The 23,161-nt window shown below is 38.3% G+C and overlaps 1 protein-coding gene across 13 annotated transcripts in view; it reads left to right on the forward strand.

Annotated features, from left to right (window-relative positions):
* Positions 1 to 23,161, forward strand: part of ATP9B (ATPase phospholipid transporting 9B (putative)) — a 113,178-nt gene that overhangs the window by 66,788 nt on the left and 23,229 nt on the right. For all 13 annotated transcript variants that reach the window (XM_083449146.1, XM_083449141.1, XM_083449145.1 and 10 more), the window contains 3 exons: positions 7,699 to 7,859; positions 12,827 to 12,969; positions 21,201 to 21,313. In XM_083449146.1, the coding sequence (XP_083305272.1) occupies positions 7,699 to 7,859; positions 12,827 to 12,969; positions 21,201 to 21,313 (417 nt within the window). The remainder of the gene's footprint in view (positions 1 to 7,698; positions 7,860 to 12,826; positions 12,970 to 21,200; positions 21,314 to 23,161) is intronic.

Raw genomic sequence — 23,161 nt, forward strand, 5'->3', positions numbered from 1 at the left:
CTTGTAAACATCCCCCACCCAGTCGCAACTCACCACCCTGACTTAAGGAGAGACATAATCAGCCCTTTCTTGATAGTGCCTCTGTTAGCAGTGGCTTTCCATAAGAACAAATTACAGCCATTTCGCTTATATGGTAGCAAATAAAAGCATGTACGCAAGGACACCGTTGGGGTACTGGCTAAACATTCTGGGGATCTCGGTGTCTGGAACAAAAACAGGTTCTTCCTACCTCCATCAAATATTCCCCAAAGAGCAGTCCATTACTTTGTCTCATATATATTGTTGAAAACCAAGGGACCCCCCATCTGCACTGCTCTGGCCCTGGTTCTGGGGAGGAAGGGAAAGGAGATTGTTGGCCGCTTTGAGACTCCTCAGGATAGTGATAAAGTGGGATATCAAATCCAAACTCCTCCTCCTCCTCCTCCTCCTCCTCCTCCTCCTCCTCCTCTGTTTCTTGGCCAGACTAGTGTGTGGATAGACCTTGAGAATGGGATAGTCTTTATTTAGATTTCTGAAACTTATTTGTGGTGCTGTATTGGTGAATACCTAATTATTTTTTGTTCCTTTGAAATATATTGCAGAATACTTGCTTTCTAGACTCTGGGCATACAGACTTCTGCCTTGCAGGATGTTGTTTTACTAGAACCCTGAGGTCCACCAACCAGTCAGGTGCAAAATAGTAGCTGGAGTGGAAATGGGTGACAACATACTCCTAGAATTAAGGAATGGGTCCTCTGAGCACATGCTTAGCCCAGGAATTTGTTTTCAGTCCCAGAACTGAGCACATAGTCCTCTCACACACAAATGTACTCTTGGTTTTCCTCCTTTACACATCATCTCGGCAGCTGGATTGTGGTGAGGGGCAGGGAGCCTTTTTGTTTAGAATTTTGCTAAACTACTAATAGATACTGATCTACATTCTTTGCACTCCTAAACCTACCTACAGTGTTTTGGTTTGCAAAGTTCTATCATATAGAAGTTAGATTTGCAGTGTTGTACTTCAGAGAAATAACTTACAGCTGTTCTTGAAAGTTAAGCCCCACTTGTGTGAAACTGCAGTTTCCAAATGAGATAACAGAAAAAGCTCGAGAAGGTTGCTTGGCTGGAATAGTTCTGCCATTTCCCCACAAAAAATAAGATAAACTCAACACAAGAAGGAAACTAATTTTGGAACACCTACTGCTGTTTTCTGTGGGAATTCTGGCATCAGCTGCTTAAATGACATGTTGACTCAACATGTTATGGAATGTTAAGGAACATTTCAATTGCTTGTTTTTTTTAAAGTATATATACAGTCATACCTTTTGTTACGTTCTGTTTAGGCTACGTCTTTTCAGGTTGTGTTCCGTGGCGACCCGGAAGTACCGGAAAGGGTTGCTTGCGGGTTTCGCCGCTCGCGCATTCTCAGATGTGCAAAACGATGTCATGTGCAGAAGCAGCAAATCACGATGTGCACAAATGTCCTTTCAGGTTGCGAACGGGGCTCCAGAATGAATCCTGTTCGCAACAGAGGTACCACTGTACAAAGTATAGGAATAGTCAGTCTGTGTGCTGATGCAGATATGGAGCTGAGAGGAGTAGGCAGTAGTTATATGAAGAGTGAATATTTTTTGAGTGTGCATCTGTGTGAATGTGCATATATGTGAACACATGGGGAAGTATTTGAGACTGTGAAGGGCAAATGGCAAGAGAAGATATATTACACACAGAAAAAGAAGGTATTGCACATGTCAAAACCATATCCACAAATCTGTCTTGTCTCTACATGTATACATAGCAATATATTACAGTTTGACAACAGAGTTCTCTTGAATAACAAAGTGTACTGTAAAACATTTCAGATAGTGATATTTCCCTTGGGCTGTGGTTGTGAAGAATCCAAATGGAAGAAAAAGTTGCTTGTTTTACGAGAGACTTTGCAGTTTAAACTAGTTAACATCGTTCTTGAGTGCCCTCTGCTGTCAGAATTGGGCTATGCCTGTTTGTATCATTAACAACTTATAAATGGCACTACGGTTTTATGACATAATAAAATTTTACATTTTAATACAGAAAACAAAATAATTTGCAAAAAAATTTAAGAAATGGCAGCTGCTGCTGTGAAGTTGGTTCTTGACATTTTGTTACTCTTGCAAAGTATTTTAAAACATTTATTTGTGAAAATATCTGGCAGTCAGAATTGTGAAGATACATACTTCACATAATTGCTGCCAATAGATCTTTGCATGCCTTCAGTGTATTTTAATATATGTCATCCAAAGTAATGGTGCCATACTCAAACCATGTGTTTGTACTTCCCCAAAAAGCTGTTCTTTAGAGTCTGTACATAGATTTCCTTACAAACCAAATATCTCATATTATTTAAATGCTGGTACTATGCAACTTAGACTTAGTTCAAGATAGACAAAATACAACTGCAGTGTCCATTTGGTAATTAAACTGAACTATAATTGTTGATTAGAGACGTTTTAAAATGTTTCCTAGAAGATGATCATTTGAACAATTTACTTAAATTTCAGTTCTCAGTGCCAAAGTTGTTATTAGTTGTTGTTTTTCACATTCAAGTTTTTCTGCATTTTTAGCTTCTTGAAATCAAGTACGAAATTATTAAAATTTTACCTTCCATGAGCAGTCAATTGTTATCCCGTACAAATATTAGAAGACTTGCAACAGCTTTTTACTTCTTTGGGAAGCATTCCCATGCTCAGTTATTGCTTTCCCTTGCGATTAAATAATTGTGAAGCCTTGGGCAAAATACAGACAATGACAAATAGATTCCCCCCCATGGAATTCTTATTTTAGGTCTTTTCCTTTGCTTTTGAATTTACTCATCAAAAGACAGACAGAGCTTTTGGACTGTACATGAGGTGTTGTGCGTAAATTTACATATTGTTTTGTATCAACCAAGCATGAAGTGAGAAGAGTTAAATAGAAGAGATGCCCAAAGAAGTAATTGTCATTCATTTTGTTAATTAGCATTATAATGTTAATGTTAGTTTTTGCAGATTTTACTACCAGATCAGTAGAAGACTTTGTTTTGTATGAGAGCTGTCAGATTAATCAATAAACTTTGTCAGTTGATCTGACAGGAATCAGAGTTTTAGACTTCAAAATTGTAATAATTTGAAGACGCGCAAATTAAAAGTGGCAATTTTTTTTGATTAGGCAATCAAAAAAGAGAAATGTTTTTCATGCAATTAGGTTATTGTAAAACATATTTGCAGATCACTTACAGTTTTTCTGTTGCACTATACTATACACTATGCAAATATTATTAAAACTTATTATTCTATAGATACTTTTTCTCTAATTGAACACCAGGCTTGTATAATCTATAATATTTAAAATTGAAAATGAGATCAAATGGAAACTAGAAAACCAGTGTCTAACCATTTGTCTGGTCAACTGCATTGTATGTTGGCTCCTGTTGAGCATTAACTTTGAAAAGTAAAGCATTCATAAGCATCATTTATGCTTAATTCAGTTTTAATAATCAAACTATCCTTGGATGTTACAATGCAAATATGGTTGAGAGTCGCTGCATGTTATTAATCAGAATCTCAAATGAGAGTAGGCAGATTACTCCTTTAGTTCTTGTATTAGGGTGGAATGGCACTAACATTCTTTGGATCTCCTGCTGACCTTTTAAGTACTTAGTGAATAAGGCTGCTGCCTAGCGTCTCTCCTCAAAGCACTCGGGACACTGTAGTGGTGTTGGATTTTGAGAATCATATTGTAATTAAAAATGGTTGCCTGTCAAAAAGTATTACATTGCAAAAGTTGCATTTGTTAAAGCTATCCCTTTAAAAAACGACATGATAGTTTTTATTTTACTTTTAAATAGCTTTTAGGAATATTAATAAAATTTTCTTTATAATGCTGTTTTATTGCACTATACTTTCATTTTAAATGCTTTGCATGTTCCTCTTTATTGCACACAAAAACAAGTAATTATTTTATTTTGTGCTGTTTTTCAGTGACATATCACAATAGCACTACATTTCAGAGATTAGAACCCTTAGTCATTCAGTGATTTGAAAATTAAACAAATAAGACAACTGATATTTTCTTGTTTAAGCAGGACAATGCCATACTTACCCTTTATTGTTGGTATAAACCATTATTTGGCTGAGAACGATTAGCTATTTAAAACTTGCTACATAAATTAAAGAGAAGCTAAATGGATATGTGATTGTTGCCATTAGTAGCATTTTAGATTATACAGGCAATTATTGCGTTCATTATCCCGGAACAGCCCCTTTGCAAAACTATTGTGGTTGTCTTCAACATTATGTACAAATTTTCCCTGGGAGATTAAAAATTTCTAGTGGCATATACGACTTTGTCATCACAGTTGTTTGAAACAACAAAACATTTTGATAAGGAAAATTGTTCTATAGGCATTGAAAATTGTAAAAACTATTAAGAATACTCAGAATAAAATTTAAATTTATTTACGAATGAAGTCTTTTATGTTGTTTATGGTAATTTTAAATAGGATAACAGGTTTTTAGTCATAAAAAGATCAATTCCTTCTCTTTAGAAAGACAACAGAAGACATGGAGATAAACAGCTTACAAGTTTTACATTTATTTTTCCCTTTTAACATGTATTAGAACACAGGTTTTTTTGTGTGTACATAAAAATGATAAGGTAACGCGATAGACATATGACCATGGGAGAAAAGTTAACATGCATAGCCAATCACTTTAGCCGAAAAGACAAATTTGCTGGAGCAGTTGAAAAAGTGTTTACCTCTCAAACTTTTTGCAGTTTGTTTTAAAAGTTGTTTAAGCCTATTGAATAGACCCAAAGCTAGCATCCAAATCTGTCTTCATCAATTAGGAAAGTTTTTATCCTTTTGGTTATCTACATATGTGTATCCAGTGGGCTATGTATAATGTTTGGGCCCATAAATGCCATTTCTCAAAGGAAACTTTGTATTCATTTCTGTCAGGTTTTGTCTTGGCTTTTACAGTCTTTCAGTGCTATGATGCAGCAAGAAAAGTGTGAGGTACTGGTTATGCATATTGCAAGACAGTGATTCTTTATTTTATTACAAAAAAAGACCAACTCTAGAAGGCCAGATTAAATCATTCCTTTCACTTTTTAATGGGATTTGGATGAATAGAGTAAAATATGCACTTTGCATTCATTGATAGCATCTTTAGGTTGAGGTAATTGAGTCTTTTTTCCCTGACTGAATGAATAATGACTTCATCTGATCCTCAGCGAGGCCTGAAACTTAGACTGCCTTTGTCAATGCAAAAAGATCTGGGCTTTGAAACATGCTCTACTTCCCTGGCTTAATTTTTCTTCATTTTAATCCAGAAACCTATTTTTCTCAATAATTCAAGCATAAACTATGTAGTAGTTGAAGCAGCGGAAATTGCAAGATATTTGTCCTCGTTGTGCTGCTTTTTAAATGCAGCTGATAAATCAGCCACTGTGGTCTTCAGCTGCCTAGTTCTCAAGGGAAGGAACAGCCCACGGACAAGCAAGAATGTTGGAATTTCCCAAAAGTATTTTAAATATAATTCTTAAACAAATTGTTTTTCCTCTTGAAGTATTGTACCGTATTTGTCTCTCTGACGGGAGCTAAAGAGTTTTTTTATCAGGAATATTTCCCTCAGAGATAATTAGCCAGCTGTCGCCATAGTGTCATCTAGAAGAGCCAATCAAAGTATTACACTGGTCTGAAGGGCTCCTTGTACCAATATGAGCCTTTGATTTTGAAATGGAGGTATTTGAAATATAAATGGTAAAAGACTGTGGAGCAATTTTTAATTACTGTAGCCTTCTTTTCATTTTTATCTTCGAATTCAGTAAGCTTTAAATTCAAATGCTTTCTAAAGCAAAGATTTAAACGAATACCAGTGTGTAGGGGGAAATTTCACCTTCATTTTGTGATCATTTTCTTTTATTGAGTTCTATGGCCTTGGCCATATCTGAAAACAACATCAAAAAACAACTTTTTTGCCTTTTAGATTTACATCTGTCACACTTTGATGCATGCCTTTGGGATGAATAGGGGTAGCTGAAGCAAAGGCTGAGAGCTTCAGTGTGACAGTGAGTAGGGAACTATCTCCTATGATAGTTTTCAGACTGCTTTCAGGGAAACAACAGCCATAAAAGAGGAGGCCTGCCCAGTTACAAATAAAATCCAGAAACTGAGAGCCTTCCATGCTGTCTAGCTTCACCTTAGTTCTCATGTTCTGAGTAAATGTTTGTATAAGAGATTTCTTACCTGTACTTCACCATAAGGTCCCAGGGCTGGTTGCTTGCAACCATATAATTATACAACATGACAATCTAATAAAACAGTTTTAAAGCAACAATGTAACAATGCCCAAAATATATGGGTATAAACTGCTTTATCAGAAAGCTAAAACCATAGTTGTATAATTGTGAAAATAAAAACATGCAACTAAAACACAGAATTCAATTTCCTGTGATTTTTTCATCGTTCGTTTAAAAAATATTAAAATACTAATTGGAATAAACATAGGGTTGCCATACGTCCAGAATTTCCCAGTGGCCTGGAAAATGTCTGGCAAAATCAGGACGTATGGCAACCCATGTCGGCAGTGTTGTTTTTGCCAATTTTCCTTAAAAATAGTTCAAAAATGTCATTATTTTGTGTTAGCCAAAATGTTTGAAAGTGTACAAGCAAAGTTTGAAATCTCAGAAGATTTAGTGTTGAGGGAGATGGAATAAGATATCCAGTATTCAGGAACAATGCTTCAGTGCTCTGCATTTTTCTCTGTCTCCCCCCTCCTAGTACCAATAGAACCAGAATAGCAAAATCTATGTATTAAATTATGTAAGGAGCACCTCATGCAAATATGCATAATTAGAATAAATAAAGGCAATTTGGTCTTTCTGATTACAAAATTTGAATTAGTTGGCACAAAATGTTACCTTCCTAATATCATGCAGTACATACAGCACTAGCTAAAAGCAGTTGGTTTTCTTCATGAGTTGCAAATTGAAAGACTTGTCACATGGTTGGCACTTTTTCATGGTTTACAGAAGTCTTCCCTGACCTGGTACTCTCCAGATTCTTCAGCCACCACCCACCATGCTGGTTGATGGCCAAACCAGCTCCAGATGTCATGTGTTCTTTCCCTAGTATCCTGCAGGGAAGGTGCCTTCACACACATGGTTCTACGCGCCAAGATTTCCTCAGGATCTGGGATCCTAACTGTCCAAGTTCTAGTTGTAGGTGGAACCTCCATGCATACAATGATGCACAAATGGTCCATACTTACAGATATTTGTGCCATGCACACAGACGTTAGGAGAAGTGCATGTGACGTTGCGGACAGGGGCCATCCAGCATGGTCCCAATCCTTGCACCTTTGATGATATGTTCAGGAGCAAGCAATGCCCAAAGAGGGCCATGGTTACACAGAATTTACCGTGGGGAGTGTAACATCTATGCCACTCTTGGGAAAACTTTTGTGAAGTACTCTCAGAAGTGATAGAGTATAGGCTTCAAAGCTTGAAAATGGTGTTGACTGAGTAATTGTTCTGAAACCGACTTTTCTCACCTTCACAGTCACTCACACCGCTCAGAAATCTCAGATTGCAAAAGGAGTGGCAGTTTTTTCTATTTTTTTACACTGTATATATGTATAACATTGTAGAAGTATTTGTACAGCCTAATAATTTCTGAATTTATGTTGCTTCCTTTAGGTTGGCCTGCTGGATCTTGAACTGAATCAACTGACCAAAGCACTGTTCTTGGCTTTAGTTGCACTTTCCATTGTTATGGTAACCTTGCAAGGATTTGTGGGACCATGGTACCGCAACCTTTTTCGATTTCTTCTTCTTTTTTCCTACATAATCCCTATCAGGTATGTATAAGAACAAGAGAGAAACACAGATGTCTAATTTCACTAAATGTGGCTTTAAAAAAAAACAAAAAAACACTGTACCTTCAGTTCTCATTGTGTAGGAAACAGTGGCGTAGCGTGGGGGGTGCCAGGGGTGCGAGCCGCACCGGGCGCAACTTTTGGGGGGGCGCAAGTCCAGAGGGAAGGGACAAGCAATCGAGGCTTGGTTGGGGGGAGGGATCTTCGTCTCCGTTTGGCCGGCCCCCCTCGAGGAAGCGGGAGGGAAAAGAGCCGCGCAGCAGCTGCAGCAGCAGGGAGGAGGAGGTGGAGGAGGAGGAGGAGGTGGAGGAGGAGCAAAGCCGGGAGGAGGAGGTGGAGGCGCCGCCTGCCTGCCGCAGGATCCAATCCGAGCCTGCTAATCGCTTGCTCAAAGAGGCAAAGGAAGAGGTGGAGGCGGAGCCACTGGCCCGGCAGGGAGGAAAGTTGGAAAGAGCAGCGCGCCTGGGCGCAGCGAGGTTGGGTAGGTGCGTGCGCCCTGGCTAGCTGCCCGCCTCCCGGGCTCAGTGCCTCCATGACCCCTCCAGCGGCGATGGGAGAGATCGGGGGTCTGGGCTTCCGAGATACCCTGGAGTGAAATCCTGCTTCACCTTCTTGGGAGTCCCTCTCTTATGCTTTGGGGGGGGGTAGCAAGGGGGAAGAATAATGATTTCCTCCACCACCAGCCCCAAATTCTATAGTAAGAGAAATTGGGGGCCAAGCCAACTGGGGAAATGGTGAGTCTCTAACTATAGAGCTCAGGTATTTAGGAGCAAGCTGGCTCTGCCCATAGGGAGGAAAAGCACTCTGTGCAAGCTCAGAAAACCCACGCCATGCCACTGCGTGCTCGCACTCGCAGCTCTCTGCCCCTACCTGGCTCACTCATTCTCTCTCACTGCAGTGCTGGCTGTGCGAATCCGATCTAAGCCGCCCACTGTGGAGGGGAGGGTGCCAGGCGTGCGGTGCGGTGCGGAGGGAGAGCGAGGGACTATCTGGGGGAGGGACAGTGCAGCGGGGGGGGGGGCGCAAATTACTTGCCTTGCCCCGGGTTAGGGGGCGCAAATTACTTGCCTTGCCCCGGGTGCTGACAACCCACGCTACGCCACTGGTAGGAAATTGATCTTATCAGGAAGTTGTAGTAGAAGGTACCAGCAAATCTGCTGATACTGAAGAGATCACTGTACCAAAAAACCATTCTAAATGTACCCTGAAGGGCACAAATAACTGAATGCATATAAAAGTAATCTAAAGAGGGTCCAATTTGGGTGAATGAGTGTATTGGATTATTATTACCCAATACCTGTTTTCTGTGCCATGGTTTAGCACTGGAACTTATAAAGAAAATGTCTTTGAAATAGTGTGTCTTTCAGCGTGTATCTTTCCCTTAAACTGCTTAATAACTAGGCTTCACACAAGTGGGATTAAAAATCAGGAGCAACAAAATAGTAGTTGTGATTTACACAAAGCTTTAACTTCCACCAGATCTCATTTTAGAAGTTCATTACTTTTAAAGTTCCAAGACTTTTTCTGGTGTGACTGGTGAAGATGGGAGGAGCAGCAGTGCTGCAAACTGGATGACTAAAGGCAGTAGCTACTCTTCAGACGTGTAACTTTGGATCTAGTTATTCCTACTCGGAATATACCCACTGAAATTAATGACCATAGGTCTATTAATTTCATTGGGTTTACTCTGAGTAGATCTTAGTAGGAAACTGCTGATTCATAGGAACAAGCATGGCTTGGTTAGTTTTTAGAGCTTTTTTTTTTAAGAAACCAAAACATATGTTTTCTTCAATAGCTATTGTTCTGGAATAGGAATTTCATTTGTAAAAATAATTCACACGGGGCCTATTTCTGGAAAGTAAGGCATGATATGAAATAAGGTCTGGTACCATAATAATGGCTAGAGCTTTATTTTTGTCTTAGTAAAACTTGTCTTAGTAAATTGGTTTGCTACTTTTTGCAACCTTTTGTTAATCATTACAAATAAATCTGTGTATATTTGTGCCTGTAATTTTGTGTGTCTAGAGATGTAGGAAGCTCTATGCTAATCATTTTAATACATCAATTCTTGGTCTGACTTCCTGTCCCTTAAAAAAAAAGTTTTATAAGTTTTAGGAGTATCCAGATAAAGAAAACAATTTTGTGTTTGTTAAACTATCAAGTGTCTCTCTAAAGTTAAATCACATATTCTGTTATCACAAATTCAGAAATGGAGCCCATATACACCAGCGGTATTTGAAATTCTTGATGTGGTACTTCAGGGATGTAGAAGAACCACAATTCACAGATCAAGAGCAGACTGCCAGACCATGGGTATCCTGCCTGCTCTACCTGAGTCTGGCATTATGCATTTGAAATGATGGGTTTTCAGTGACAATTTTCATTTTAACTCAGCTGACAATGCTCTGGTCATACTTTTCAGACTGTAATTATGATGCACAGTTTCCTTTAGATTACATCTTACTAGGTAACATAGTATTGGCATTACTTTTGAGTTGCCAGTTTCTGCATCATGAAAATGTGTTGCAACAAGGCTTTGTCTCCATTAGAATCTAGAAAATGCTGCTTTGGGGAGATATTTAAGACTTCCCAAAGATTTAATAGTTATTTCAATGCTGTTGTGATGCTTAACCACATGATCATAATAATCACGTGAAGTTGGCAATTGCAGGTATGGAATCAAGCATCTATGAGTGTTTCATGCACCATACATCAAGTTTTGGCCATCAGTAAGCAGAATGAAATAAAGCAAACAAAGTTGGAAAGAAATAGTTTTATTTGCTTCCCTTTTAGTTCTTTTGCTACTACAGGTCAAATATTTCTATCACAGCTCCCCTAAGGAATTTTATTTGGGCTAAAGGCAGCTGGAAGTTATTGTGCATGACACTACAAAACTATTCTAAGTAAATCATCGGGTGAAAGGATACTATTAGCCCATCAGGAGATCAGCATTCTGCAAAGCTGGCAAGGTAGTGACTAACAGAATAACAGAACATTATCTTAGGGCCTTTCCAAATGACTTTTTTAGCACAGTAATTGCACAGTTAGTTGTTGCGCGGAATCCTGACACTCTTTCTCAATGTTGCGCTTTTACAGTTATATTTGCCCAGTGCTCAGAGTGTGATATTTTGTGGCTGGGGAAATGCTGTTTCCCCCATGCAGGTAACATGTTCTCTTCAATTGTATGGGCTCTATAGAATGCCATTGCATAAATAGAGACAAGTGGCAGGGGATTTCAAAGCAAATGGTTAGAGTACACACAATCCTGCAGCTTGTTTCTGATATCAGAAAACTTGCTTCCTGCTACATCTAAGCAGTGCCAATACAGAACCAAGAATTCCAAACCTGCCCATATATATTGTGCCTAATTGACCCAATTTCAATTATTAGCTGTTGCCAGAACTATCATTAGGGACAAATTACATAACACTTCCACCCACTCCCTGATCTATATTTTTAAGGGATCTGTTTTATATTTATGTTGGTTCTTTAGAATGAGGTGCTCCCATGTTCTTTTAAGGAAAGTGCCATCAAGATTGCCCACTCAGGAATGGGTCGCCATTTAGTGAACCCTTATTTATGTTGGTCTTTAAAAGCTGTGTACTCAAAGTTTCCAGTGTGTAAACACATATTCACTCTGTTTTTTGTTTGTTTGTTTTTAAAGCAAGCAGTGAACATTAACACAGCTTGATGCCATGATAATGCTAGCACCAAGAGGAAAAAATGTTTTTATAGACCACGAAGGGTCCCTAATGGGCATGAGTGTTGGATATCTATAAAAGCTTCTCTCATTTTATCTAAGGCTTACTGTAGGGAAGATTGGTGAGAGACGAAAATATGCATTCAGTTTTAGATATATCCTAAAGGGTGCATGGGCCTTATATAATGTTGGGTATAAAGTTGCCCTTTTTCTGTACAGTATGTGCATCTGGCACGTTAGCTTCCAATCATTCTCATCTTTTCAGCAATGAACATTCATTGCTATTCTGCTACTACTTGTCATTCATGTCAGTAGGCAGAACTTGACAGGAAGTGCTTTGGGTTTTTAATGCTTTCCCTCAGTCACTCTTCCTACCCTTTTCATCCCTGGGGAGAGCATTCCACAAGTGGGGAGCCACCACAGAAAAGGCCTGTTCTCATGTTGCCAACCTCCAGAACTCTTGTGGAGCTGGCACACGAACAAGGGCCTCAAATGATGATTGCAGGGTCTGAGTCAGTTCATATGGGAAGAGCCTGTCCTTGAGGTATTGTGGTCCTGAGCTATTTAAGGCTTTATAAGTCTAAGCCAACACTGTGAATTGGGCCTGGAAATTAACTGGCAGCCAGTGCAGTCAGACCAGAATTGGTGTTGTTTGCTCAAACCATCTTATCCTAGTGAGGAACCTGGGAGGGATGTGTGGGCAGAGTGACAAGAGGCTAATTGTTTTGGTGAACTGCGCACTTGCAGCATTGTGATTGTGTATGCAAACATGCTAAAAACTGAAAATGTGTTTATTGTGAGATAGATAGATAGATAGATAGATAGATAGATAGATGCGCTCAGGATTTTCATCTGCCACAGTGCCTTTATGAACCAGGACCATACTACAGCTTAACCAGAAAATATATCAGTGCAGTCGTCTAAGATTGAAATGTCAAGCACAAACACTAAATTGAATAATCTACTGATAAAAGGAAAGATTAGATGTGCCTAAATCCTGATTTCTGTGAGAGTCAGGAAGAAAATTTTCCTGGGTTGCATCCACAGTTAATTGAGTGATTAAAGCATAACTAGCGCTTCAAACTATTTTTAATACAATTTGAACACTCTTGCCTCTTGATATAAAACTCCAGCTCATAGGACCATCAATTGCTTATTTAGATAAACTCAGCTATTGGTTTTACATTTTATTTACTGTCATAAAGAGTGAAGATGTTAAACACAAGAGGGACATATGTGTATTTTTCAGTTTACGTGTGAACCTAGATATGGGCAAAGCAGCCTATGGATGGATGATTATGAAAGATGACAATATACCTGGAACAGTTGTCCGAACAAGCACCATACCTGAAGAACTAGGTCGTCTGGTATATCTGCTGACTGATAAAACAGGTACAACTTTTAACTGTATTCTATGAATGAATGTTATTTATAGAATTAGTGCTGTTGATAATATTTCCTGATTTGGGTGCCCCAGTCTAAACGTTGTAAGATCTGTTACCATGATATAACACCTGTTACTTTAAGTTAAGCTAATGTTTTAACTATGTGTTTATGACCAAAGTCCAATAAAAGAGAAAATCAACCCTTGCCTCTCTGTGGATACAGAAGGGCAATATGTAGAAAAAAGAGATACCATTTTTATACTAGAAATGCTCACAATAATTATTTGTTTGCCCTATGAGATAGATTTACTGTTACATTTTACAGGGGATGACTGAAAATGAAAATGACTTGCCCAAAATTTCAAACAAAATCTCCCATGTTGTTGGTCATTTCTGTTTTGTATTTAAACTAATATGAATAAAGGGGGGGGGGGGACACTCATCCCTTGGAGTGCCCATGGTTTAAGTCCTTTGCAAATATGTACTTCTGCATTTCCACAGTAGTTTAAAAGATACTTGGCTTGTGAAATAATGTGTACTGTTTCACCATTAAAATGTGGATGTTCAACTTAAAACAAATTATTGTGATTTTTTAAAAAAGACCACTCAGGTTAATGATATTTTGATGGGGTTGTCCCACTTAACCCCATCCTAAAAGTGGGGTTCCCTGTATCGAAAATGAGAAGAGAATAATGAAAATAGCTTGCAAAACACGGTGGCTCTAGCTTCTCTTGAAATGATTAAGTATTATTTGTAGAGTCTAAGGAGCATTACATTACTAACATAATTGCAAGGTAGTCCTTTATATGATTGTAAATTGGGTTTGTGCTTCATCAATAAGCTTTTTGACAAGAAGCGTCCATCACAGTGGCTCTCTCATTTGCCACAGCAGAATAGAAAATGAAGTATCCCAATAATTGCATTATAGTTTCCTTATTGTGGGACAAGAAAGCAATGTGGTATAATTAGGTTTGATTGGAGTGCATGTTTCCGGTAAGATCTGAAATTAATGATGTTGCTATAGTGACACATCTGCGGCCACCAGTGCGTGAAACATAAAGTAATTCATTCGACAAGAGAAGACATCTGTTAACTGCAAGGATGCAGAGCATATTGACACTGACCAGAAATACTAGACGTTATGTGATAAATGAACAAATGATGCTGAAACAGGAGGACAGATAATTTGTACTTAATCTGCTGGGAGAACTTTAATCTTCTCACTGGTTGCATTTGACAATACCATTGTTTAAAGAACAATGCTGCAGAGAACTCATAAATTTTAAAACTTAACTCAGGGTGCAGCCTATTAAAGCAATACATTAATTCCTTTGTTAGGGAGTTTTTATCTTCATGTAGAACAAAGCCATTACTAAAAACACCCACTAAAACAACAGGTTCTTTAGGACTCACATTTTAATTATAGCATCCATTACCCAAAATGCCAGGCTGTTTGGACTTGAATCACATATAAGTTTGACAGAAAGGCGTCATCCATTACTTGGGGTGGGGGACTCCTTGCAGTGTGTTTTCCAAGGGCAGCTGAGCATGACATTTTCGTCTCTCGAGGGCACAAGAAGTTCCTAACAACAAAAAGAAAGAAAAAGATTATTTGGCAATATGTATTGAATGTTTTTGACATCTAGAGTCTGATACTGCAACTTCCCTGCCCTTCCTGACAGCAACCACAGTATTCAATTATAACAAACACAAACCATCTTCCAAGCACAGTTATTTACTAATGCATACGCTCGCATTTGAGTGCTGTAATTAACATTTTAGCGGCTGTGTGGACCAAATGAGATACTTAGCACATGTAATAGTTGAACAGATGCAGAGAGTAATGGAATTCATAATCTTCTGGGGAAGCCCTGTATTAGGGACTAATGTGTTAACAGTGGAGGTTTGTGTTTAAAATTAATCTAGAGTTAACATATGTTAAGCTTTGCATGAAGAAAACCAGGGGTACCACTTTATGAGATTAATGCAGACCACAGGCTTATTATCCTGGGCATCCACAATAAGAGCAAGAATCCATTGGAAATGCTCTTGTCACTTCCACTTCTACATGTTTTGGGACTGCTTTATAATAACCAGTGGTTCCATAACTATTAGAAACTAGAGAGCCTCCATATGTACATATATTCTCTCTGAGAGAATTTGTTCCTTATGAATCCTCCTATGTGGACTCACTATTCTTTCAGCACAGGAGTGATGAATGGAGACAGCTACAACAGGAATGCTCTTCCTTTGAGAAAAGCACTTCTCAGTAATATCTAGATAAGTCTCTCTTTTGAGTGAAAGGCATAGCAATGTTCTTACAGATATGTTCTTAACAATATAGTTATGCCAGACTGTCATCTACCCTCCCACGCCTACTTCGGGGAAGGAAAAAGTGATAGTGAGCAAAGTGAACACACATCTGTGTTTTTTGCATACATGATGCCATAGTGGTACTAATTCAAATGTGAAAATTTGGGTGGGAGGACATATACACACATGATGTTTTGCTTTTTGCAGTCACAGGTTTGCTACAATTAAAGCAGTTGACTAGAAAAGGCTTAAGGATAGAACGGATGTCAACTCCGTCACTAGATGTCAGGGACTGTCTGGACACTGAGGAGTGATGGCTGGATACTAATGACTCGGCACCAGGAGAAAGGGGGGTTGGAGACTGACTTGGAAGAAGGGATCACTTGCAGATAGCTGAGATTCAGCTTTTGCAAGAGCTGTAAATGAGCAAGATCTACATACGAAAAGTAGAAAGACACAAGAGGCTTGGCATACAGGTGAATACAGGAAAGCTGATAAGTGGATTTCATTGCAACATGTTGTGCACTATCACAGTTTGGTTTAGAGGATTCTACAGTGCTACCAAGCCAACTCCAAGGCCAAATATATATTCTTCAGGTTCTCAAGAACCCTCGTAGTCTGAAAAGTAGGGAAAAAACCCTTCTTATTTAGATAGACTTGTGATAGATTTGTGCCTTCCTGTGAGGTACCCATACTAGATCCAAAAAAGTAACAAACACAGATCGTAGGCAGGGAAATGGGGATGAGAGAGGCAATGAAAGGATAATGACTAAAGCTAGAGAAGTGAGCTCCAGCAGCAGTCAATGGTATTAGAGCATCTTGAAGTCGCAGAGCATCTTTCTGGATATGTCCCAAAAAGCTGGTCAGCCTGGGGATATGAGGGTTTACTTTATAGCAAAGGAGCTTACCTGGGTCACCAGGGTGGTGACCTGAATTTGTAGCGGGGTTTTCACTGGTGTCCAGGAATGAGCAAGGTAATATTAGATAAAATACAGAGTAGTTGTCAGGGTTCACATCAATTGAATTTCCTGCCACAGAGTTGTAGCAGATTCAAACAGACATCTTAACCAATCATATTGTGTACCCCTGAGCTTGTATTTCCCAGGAAATAACATAAGAGGGTGCTAACTTTTAGAGTGCAGTATGCTTACAGAAGGAAAGCTATCACTTGCAAGGAATAATTAATGGCTGGATTAGTGGCATTTTCTGATGAGATGTGTCACTTGGTTTGTGTGATTAATTAGGTTTGCACGTACGTATCTCATTATGCATATTGTTAGTAACTTTAAGGGCATTGTTGTCAGCAACACCTGGAGGGCCATAAGTTCCTCACCTTTGATTTAGATCATTATACTGCCTACCATCTTGCTCTCCTGGAAGAACTGCCTTGTTCCTATGGACTGAATAAGGAGCTACATCATTGCTGTTGGTGTAGTCAAACATTAAGACCCAAGGGGCTTTTAAAGAGGCCCTGCAATGCTTGATCCAAACTGCTGGGCAATATTCAGATTTGGGGACCTGCTGCTCCTGCTTCTTTGCTTTTTTTTAGGGCAAGCAATGGCATCTTGAAAGAAGTTTTAGATCGTAGGGAAGTGGAAACTGGAATTTTTAGAAGCAAGTTATAAAAGAGTTGTGCAGTAAGTGTGGCTGGTGTCTGTGGGCTATTTTTATAAGTTAGCAACTGATCTGTTACTGGTTCACCATTAAAATTGGGAAGTTTGTGTGTGACCCCTGTGCAGGGTTAAGGTTGAGAGATTTTGGTTCTCCAACCTTTTTGAGTTTGATGCCTGAGTGTTAGATGTTCTTGAAAATATCACAGCAATTAAGCAACTGTTTACACAATATGAAAGTTTATGTTCTCTTGCAACTCCTAGCAAAGTTGCTTATAATTACCTAAGCAGTATTTGCTTGTTTCATTGTGGCTTTATTAGAATTTTGGTATTAGGCCAAGCTAACATCTAGTAATATTTAAGCAGAGATCTCTGCATCTGCTTTAAGAAAACTTCCCTGGTATTCTGTTGTGAACTGCATCTGTTGTCACCCATGGAATGATGCCTGCAGGACCTGATCTTTAGAAATTAATTTCTTATTTGCCTGCTTTCTTCTGTGTTTAATGATACACTCATAGACAAAACTCGTTGCTTCATTAAAGAGCATTAAAAAAATCGCTATAACAATCCCACACAAACTTTTTGTTTAAGATACTTTCCTTATGTGTTAAATGAGTGTCTTTTGATCATTTGATGGCTGCTGTGCCCGCTTTGTGTCTTTGAAACCTCTGTTCAAACTAGCAAACCTCACCAATTAAAGGTTCTGTAATTTACCATTTACGATAAGCTATATGAGATTAACATTTTAGTATAACTGCTGTAAACCTAGGGTTCTATCCAATGTGTGCAAGAGGAACAGACTTATGCTTGTGCAATGGGACTTAATCTTCCTTACTCCCCCATTGCAGCATTACTAGCACTCTCAATCTCTGCTTCATGGGATAGGGAAACCCTCCATAGTAGATTCTGGCAATGCACAGGGGGCTGCAGGGAGGAGAGGAGGAAACGAAGCCTTGTGCGAGTGGTAGTTTGCTTGTGCACCATTGGATTCTGTCCCTATTTTCAAAGGTATAAATGAAAATTAAATTGTAATTCTTCGTTCTGCTTCATGGTCTCTGTGCAGGCACACATGTGTTATCTTCCTATATAGATTGGGATTCAGGATTCTGTAAGCTAGTATTTGCAACCTGTCAGCTCTCATGGGGTAAGCCACCCGCATTGAGCATAGTTTTAACTATGGAAAGGCAGCATACAAATAAAATGATTATGCTTCAAGCAACAGAATGCTGACTGCCCTCAATAGTTTGGTTATCCTACCTACAGTTGCACCCTCCACCATATATATGCCTGTACAAAGAAGAAAACTATGTTGCTTATACGTAACCAGTTACATCTGTGCAGTTACACAGTTCCATCCTCCTTCCCAGCTTCAGACATTCCATTTAGTTGCTTCTACATCAAACTAGAGAAAAATCAGAAATGAAGAGCACTTGCTCTGCTCTTTGAATCATACATATTGAGGAGGACATTTCCCCACTCAAAGGCTTTGGATCACTGTTAGCATTTACTTTTCGTGCACCATATTGCAGTCATGAGCCATGACTACTGATTCAAGAAATCTACTTTGATTTTAAAGATTAAAAAATGATGCAGAAATTGGCACCTTCTGAACTTCAGCTCATCTCTAATATTAAGTAAACTTGTTAATAATTTACTATGCTTGCTTCATGGCACGACTGGAGCACTAGTTTTAAACTTGTAAAGTTTTCTACGTCCTGGGTATTGCATACCTCATAAAATACCTCTTTGTTTACCTATATATATTAAATCAGCTCAGGAAAGCTTGCTTTGTCTATTTCCAGGTTTTACAGTGATGGAATGAAATCCATGAGCGTATCTTCTAGTGTTAAATTCTGCTGGCACATTAGGATGGTTTGTAAACACACTGCATATGCTTATACTCATTAATTTCAGTGGGACTAAGTGCACATAATTGGATGCAGCATCACGGCACATAGTGATTGATGCCTCACTGAAGGAAACTGCAGAATTTCCATTGATTATTATGGTTCTGGACTGAACTCTAAATATGCACTTTAATTTATTATAAATACGTCCGTGTGTGAAATGGAATAAAGTTACTTCTCCAAAGACATGTTACAAACTGATTTGGTCTGATAATTGTATGATCAAGAGTAAGTCATGAATATTGTACAAATCAAGGGAAGGGGGAAGTTGAATCTGTGCCATGTGCAGTTGGAAAGAAAGATCTAAATCAGACAACCATGAACATACCTCAAGAGCACAAATAGAGGTGTCCCCTTTTGGGTGCAAAAGCTGCATGTTAACTGTCTAAACAATATCCAATCTCAGAACAGTAATTATAGTGTTTCCAATGCTTTAGCATTCTTCTTTCCTATGACGCTGTGTTTAGCTGACATACTGAGAGAGAGCATGAGATCAAAGCTAAGACTTAAATTTACAGAAAAGAATATTTTCTGTTTTCCAAAGGGATATTGAGCTGTATGTTATGTTAGTCACCATTCCCCATACTTGTATTAAAATAATTTCCTGAAATAGCCCTTATTATTCCATATCTTTCAGAAACATTATGTTAGAATGCTTAAAAACAGAAGAGAGGGAAGAGGTTAATTAATAATACATCCTGGGGAATTGTTAAATGACAAAAGTAACTTCAGTTTCGCCATGGTTCAAAGAATGGGATCATTCACCCTGTACTGAGGCTTAAATAACATGGTATGCAAACTTCCTTGACTGAATTAGCACATGAACCTGTCCAGTGATGACTTCTGGCCTCTGCTTCATCATCGCACCCTACATCACCCAACCTTCAATTAAAGCTTTCTTGGAATCAAGCATGTCACCGTTGACAGCGGTGAACATAATGTCACTCGTTGACTGACACCCTGTAGTTTCTTGCAGATCGGAAGTGATCTCTAAAAGCATACTATTTATGTCGATTCTGAAATTCAAGGCTTAGTACCGATTACAGGCTAAATTTGTTGAAATGGGAAGTGGTGATAATTCCCAGTGACCTGTTTAAGACAACATGGTATCTGGATTTTATTTTTGCCACATGGTATTTTCCACACATTTTCCCAAGTGGTTGTCAAAATGTTCTTTTTCTGCGGTTCTTGATTAATGTTGACATTATTGTAACTGTGAGTGCTGTGCAATATGAGAAACATAAGCATGCTTAAATCTCATTGGAACACATTGAATGTATAGTGGCGTGCCTTACTGTTTGAATAATTTCAGACACTACTCTGGATAAAATATAAATTAAAATATTGTATACTTTTTTTCTATCGCACAGATAGTTAGTGAAACTATAGAAGTGTGAAATCTGTCACAAAGGTCCAGAAAATTACACATTCAAGTAATTTAGGATTGTAGTATTTTTTTAACAGTTAGATGTTGTGTTAACTAATGAAGACTGTAGCCAATCAGTTAGTGCCAGTATCTTAAATTTTTGTATATGTGCATATTTTCACATCCAAATTGGCAATGTTTTTCATCTGGCTTCTTTTGCATCAATAAATGTAATTTACTCTTAGATAATTTACTGATGTAATTTACTCTTAGATAATTTACGGATGCATTTTTTAAAATTTATTTTTTTAAAGCTAGAGTTCAGCCGTTGCCCATGTTAAGATTCCTATAACACATAATGTAACCCCATTTCTGGCTTTTTGATGTGTGTACAGCACAAGCACTCCACCCCCACCAGGCTGAAGGTGAGTCCTGGGTGCAGTTTCCATGTCCTTTTCCATCTGTTCACATTCTTTTATTAATAAAAAAGGATGGGCTGGACAGAGATGTCGAGACTGTGCCAAGAACCCCTATTCCCCACAACAGCTTGACAAGTGCTTATTCGTAAAGGTGTGGAGGGGAAAACTGGACTGTATTATGCCCTCTGGGGACAACTTAGTACTGTGAACACTTAAAATAAATGGAGCAATGTTTGTTTAAATAATAGTTCAAGTGAAAATATATATACATTCCCACTATACAGACTGCGTGCTTTAAAACAAAACACAAAACTGTGTATTCAGTAGTGTTGTCAGGTCTTACTAGAGAACCAGAGTTAATTTCTAGTCTTGATAGGGGTATCTGCTGTTCAGCTCAACTACCTTGAGAATACTGGAGCTTGACAATTCTATTCTAATCCTGAGCCTAATTTCACAGCAGCCTTCATGTTCTGTTTATTACTCCCAGATAAGTGGGTATAGGATTGCAGTTTTACTGAGATACATTTTAAAAAAACAATAACATGAGAGGCTCTTTAGGATGGCAGAAAGTTCCCATAAAGAAACTGATTATTTGAGCTGGATATTTGATGTTTATATTACAGGTACACTTACCCAGAATGAGATGATATTTAAACGCCTCCATCTCGGCACTGTGTCATATGGAACAGATACAATGGATGAAATTCAGAATCATATTATCAATTCCTATTCCCAGGTATTTTGTGCTTGTTACTTTCCTTACTACAACTGTAAAACTATCTCAGAGGCAAATATAGGTTTTAGAAAAATGTGTACTATGAAAAAATCCCAATGCTCTTGATGTTCATTGTGTTTATTTTACCAAGTTGGTCAGAGCAAGATCTTCCTTCATGCTTGCATTGTAAAAGAAGGGTCCTGAAACACAGCAGTAATAAGAACTGCAAAGTCCACTTCCCTCACCACAGCATACCTCCTGTCATCTCAAACCAATCTACTCTAGTATAAGACCAACCGACTGCAGAAGCGGAGGGTGGGGTGGCAGCACTTACTGACGTCCTGCCACCGGTGTCACTGCAGATACTGGGAGTGAGGAGGTGGTGGGGAGGTTGGTGCAGTGCCAAGATACGGTATCTTATTTTGCTGAAAAGTCAGTTTTTTCAAAAAGTTTTTTATTTAAAAATGTCCCATTCTTTCATCCCAGTTTATATTTTTTTAAACATCCCCAGGACTTCTGTTAAAGGATTTTTCAAGCTCTCAACTAACAGTCTTCACCTGGAGTGATTATTTCATATACTTTCAGCACAGAATGCTCTAGTACTTTTAACCCCATTATACAGATGTAGGAAAACAACTGAGATGGGGGTTTGCTTGAGGCACTAAGTGAGTTCATGCCTAAGGAAAAAATTAAACTGGGAACTTCTCTGGCTCATAGTTCTCTGTTCTATACAAACTAAACAAGCTCCAACCATTTTAATGAAACCTGCCATAGACTACTGATAAGTGGTACCATCTCCCTCCTGTGACATCTTTTTCATTTTACAAGGTTTTAACTTTCAGATAATTTCAAACATCAATGTTACTTTTTTGTTTGGTTTCTGTATGTGGTCTTCTTCCCCCCTTTAAGTGCAGTGGGGCTTGCACGTTCTACAGAACAGATCCATATGAGAAGGCCAAAGTATGTTTGTTAATTTGGGATACATGTTTGTGGCATTATATTCTCTTTGTAAGAAAATGCTTCCAACCTCATGTAGGTCAAAAAATATCTAACATGCATCTATACAAGTTTAATTGAAACTGAGATTTAGCTGATAGTTGTTAGTGCATGCATACATTATGCTGCTGTTACAACCACCAGGCAGAAAGATCTGTTTTATTTACCTAATACATCCTTACTCTTTTTCAAAGCCTAAACTAACTTTGAAATGAGGGGTAGAGAACAAACTGGAGGATTTTAGCATATTTAAAAACAAAAGCTTTGCAATTAAAAAAACAACACACATGATAGTTTCTTTCGCTTGAGAAAGAATTGTTTTATTAGTAAAATTTCTCTCCCACCCCCCACCCCCCAGTTATAAATATCCTAATAAACAAATTTAATGCTGCCGTATTTTATTAGTATGAAAAATGGAGAAATAGCCATCATTTGCGAAATCATGGTTTAATTGTTGTTGCTTCCAAAAGTATGTATGGCATATTCTTTTATTTAAGCAATGATTATTAAAGCAGCCAGTTATACAGTAGTTCTTGCGTGGCATTGATTTTTCCCCTTGTTTGTGTTCAGTTTTATTATTAAGATGACAATAGTCAAGTAGGTCCACTCTAATGCAACACACAAATCTATTATAACCTGATTATATTTCCCCACTGGAAGCATTTTGTGATAGAGGGCATAATCTTTAATGGAATTTGTGTGAAATTAAATTATACAAGCATCAATAAACATAACATAATTCAGAAGGAGTAAATCAGCTTAATTTATTTGTGGCTATAATGGCATCAGTGTTAGCAGAATGTAAATGCAAAGGTTTAAAGCAGTAGCTGAAAAGCAGTGCCAGATGATCAGAAAGTTAAACCCTTTATTAGA

Source organism: Podarcis tiliguerta (genome assembly GCF_965153285.1).
Source record: "Podarcis tiliguerta genome assembly, chromosome: 7".
In the NCBI taxonomy this organism is placed as follows: Eukaryota; Metazoa; Chordata; class Lepidosauria; order Squamata; family Lacertidae; genus Podarcis; species Podarcis tiliguerta.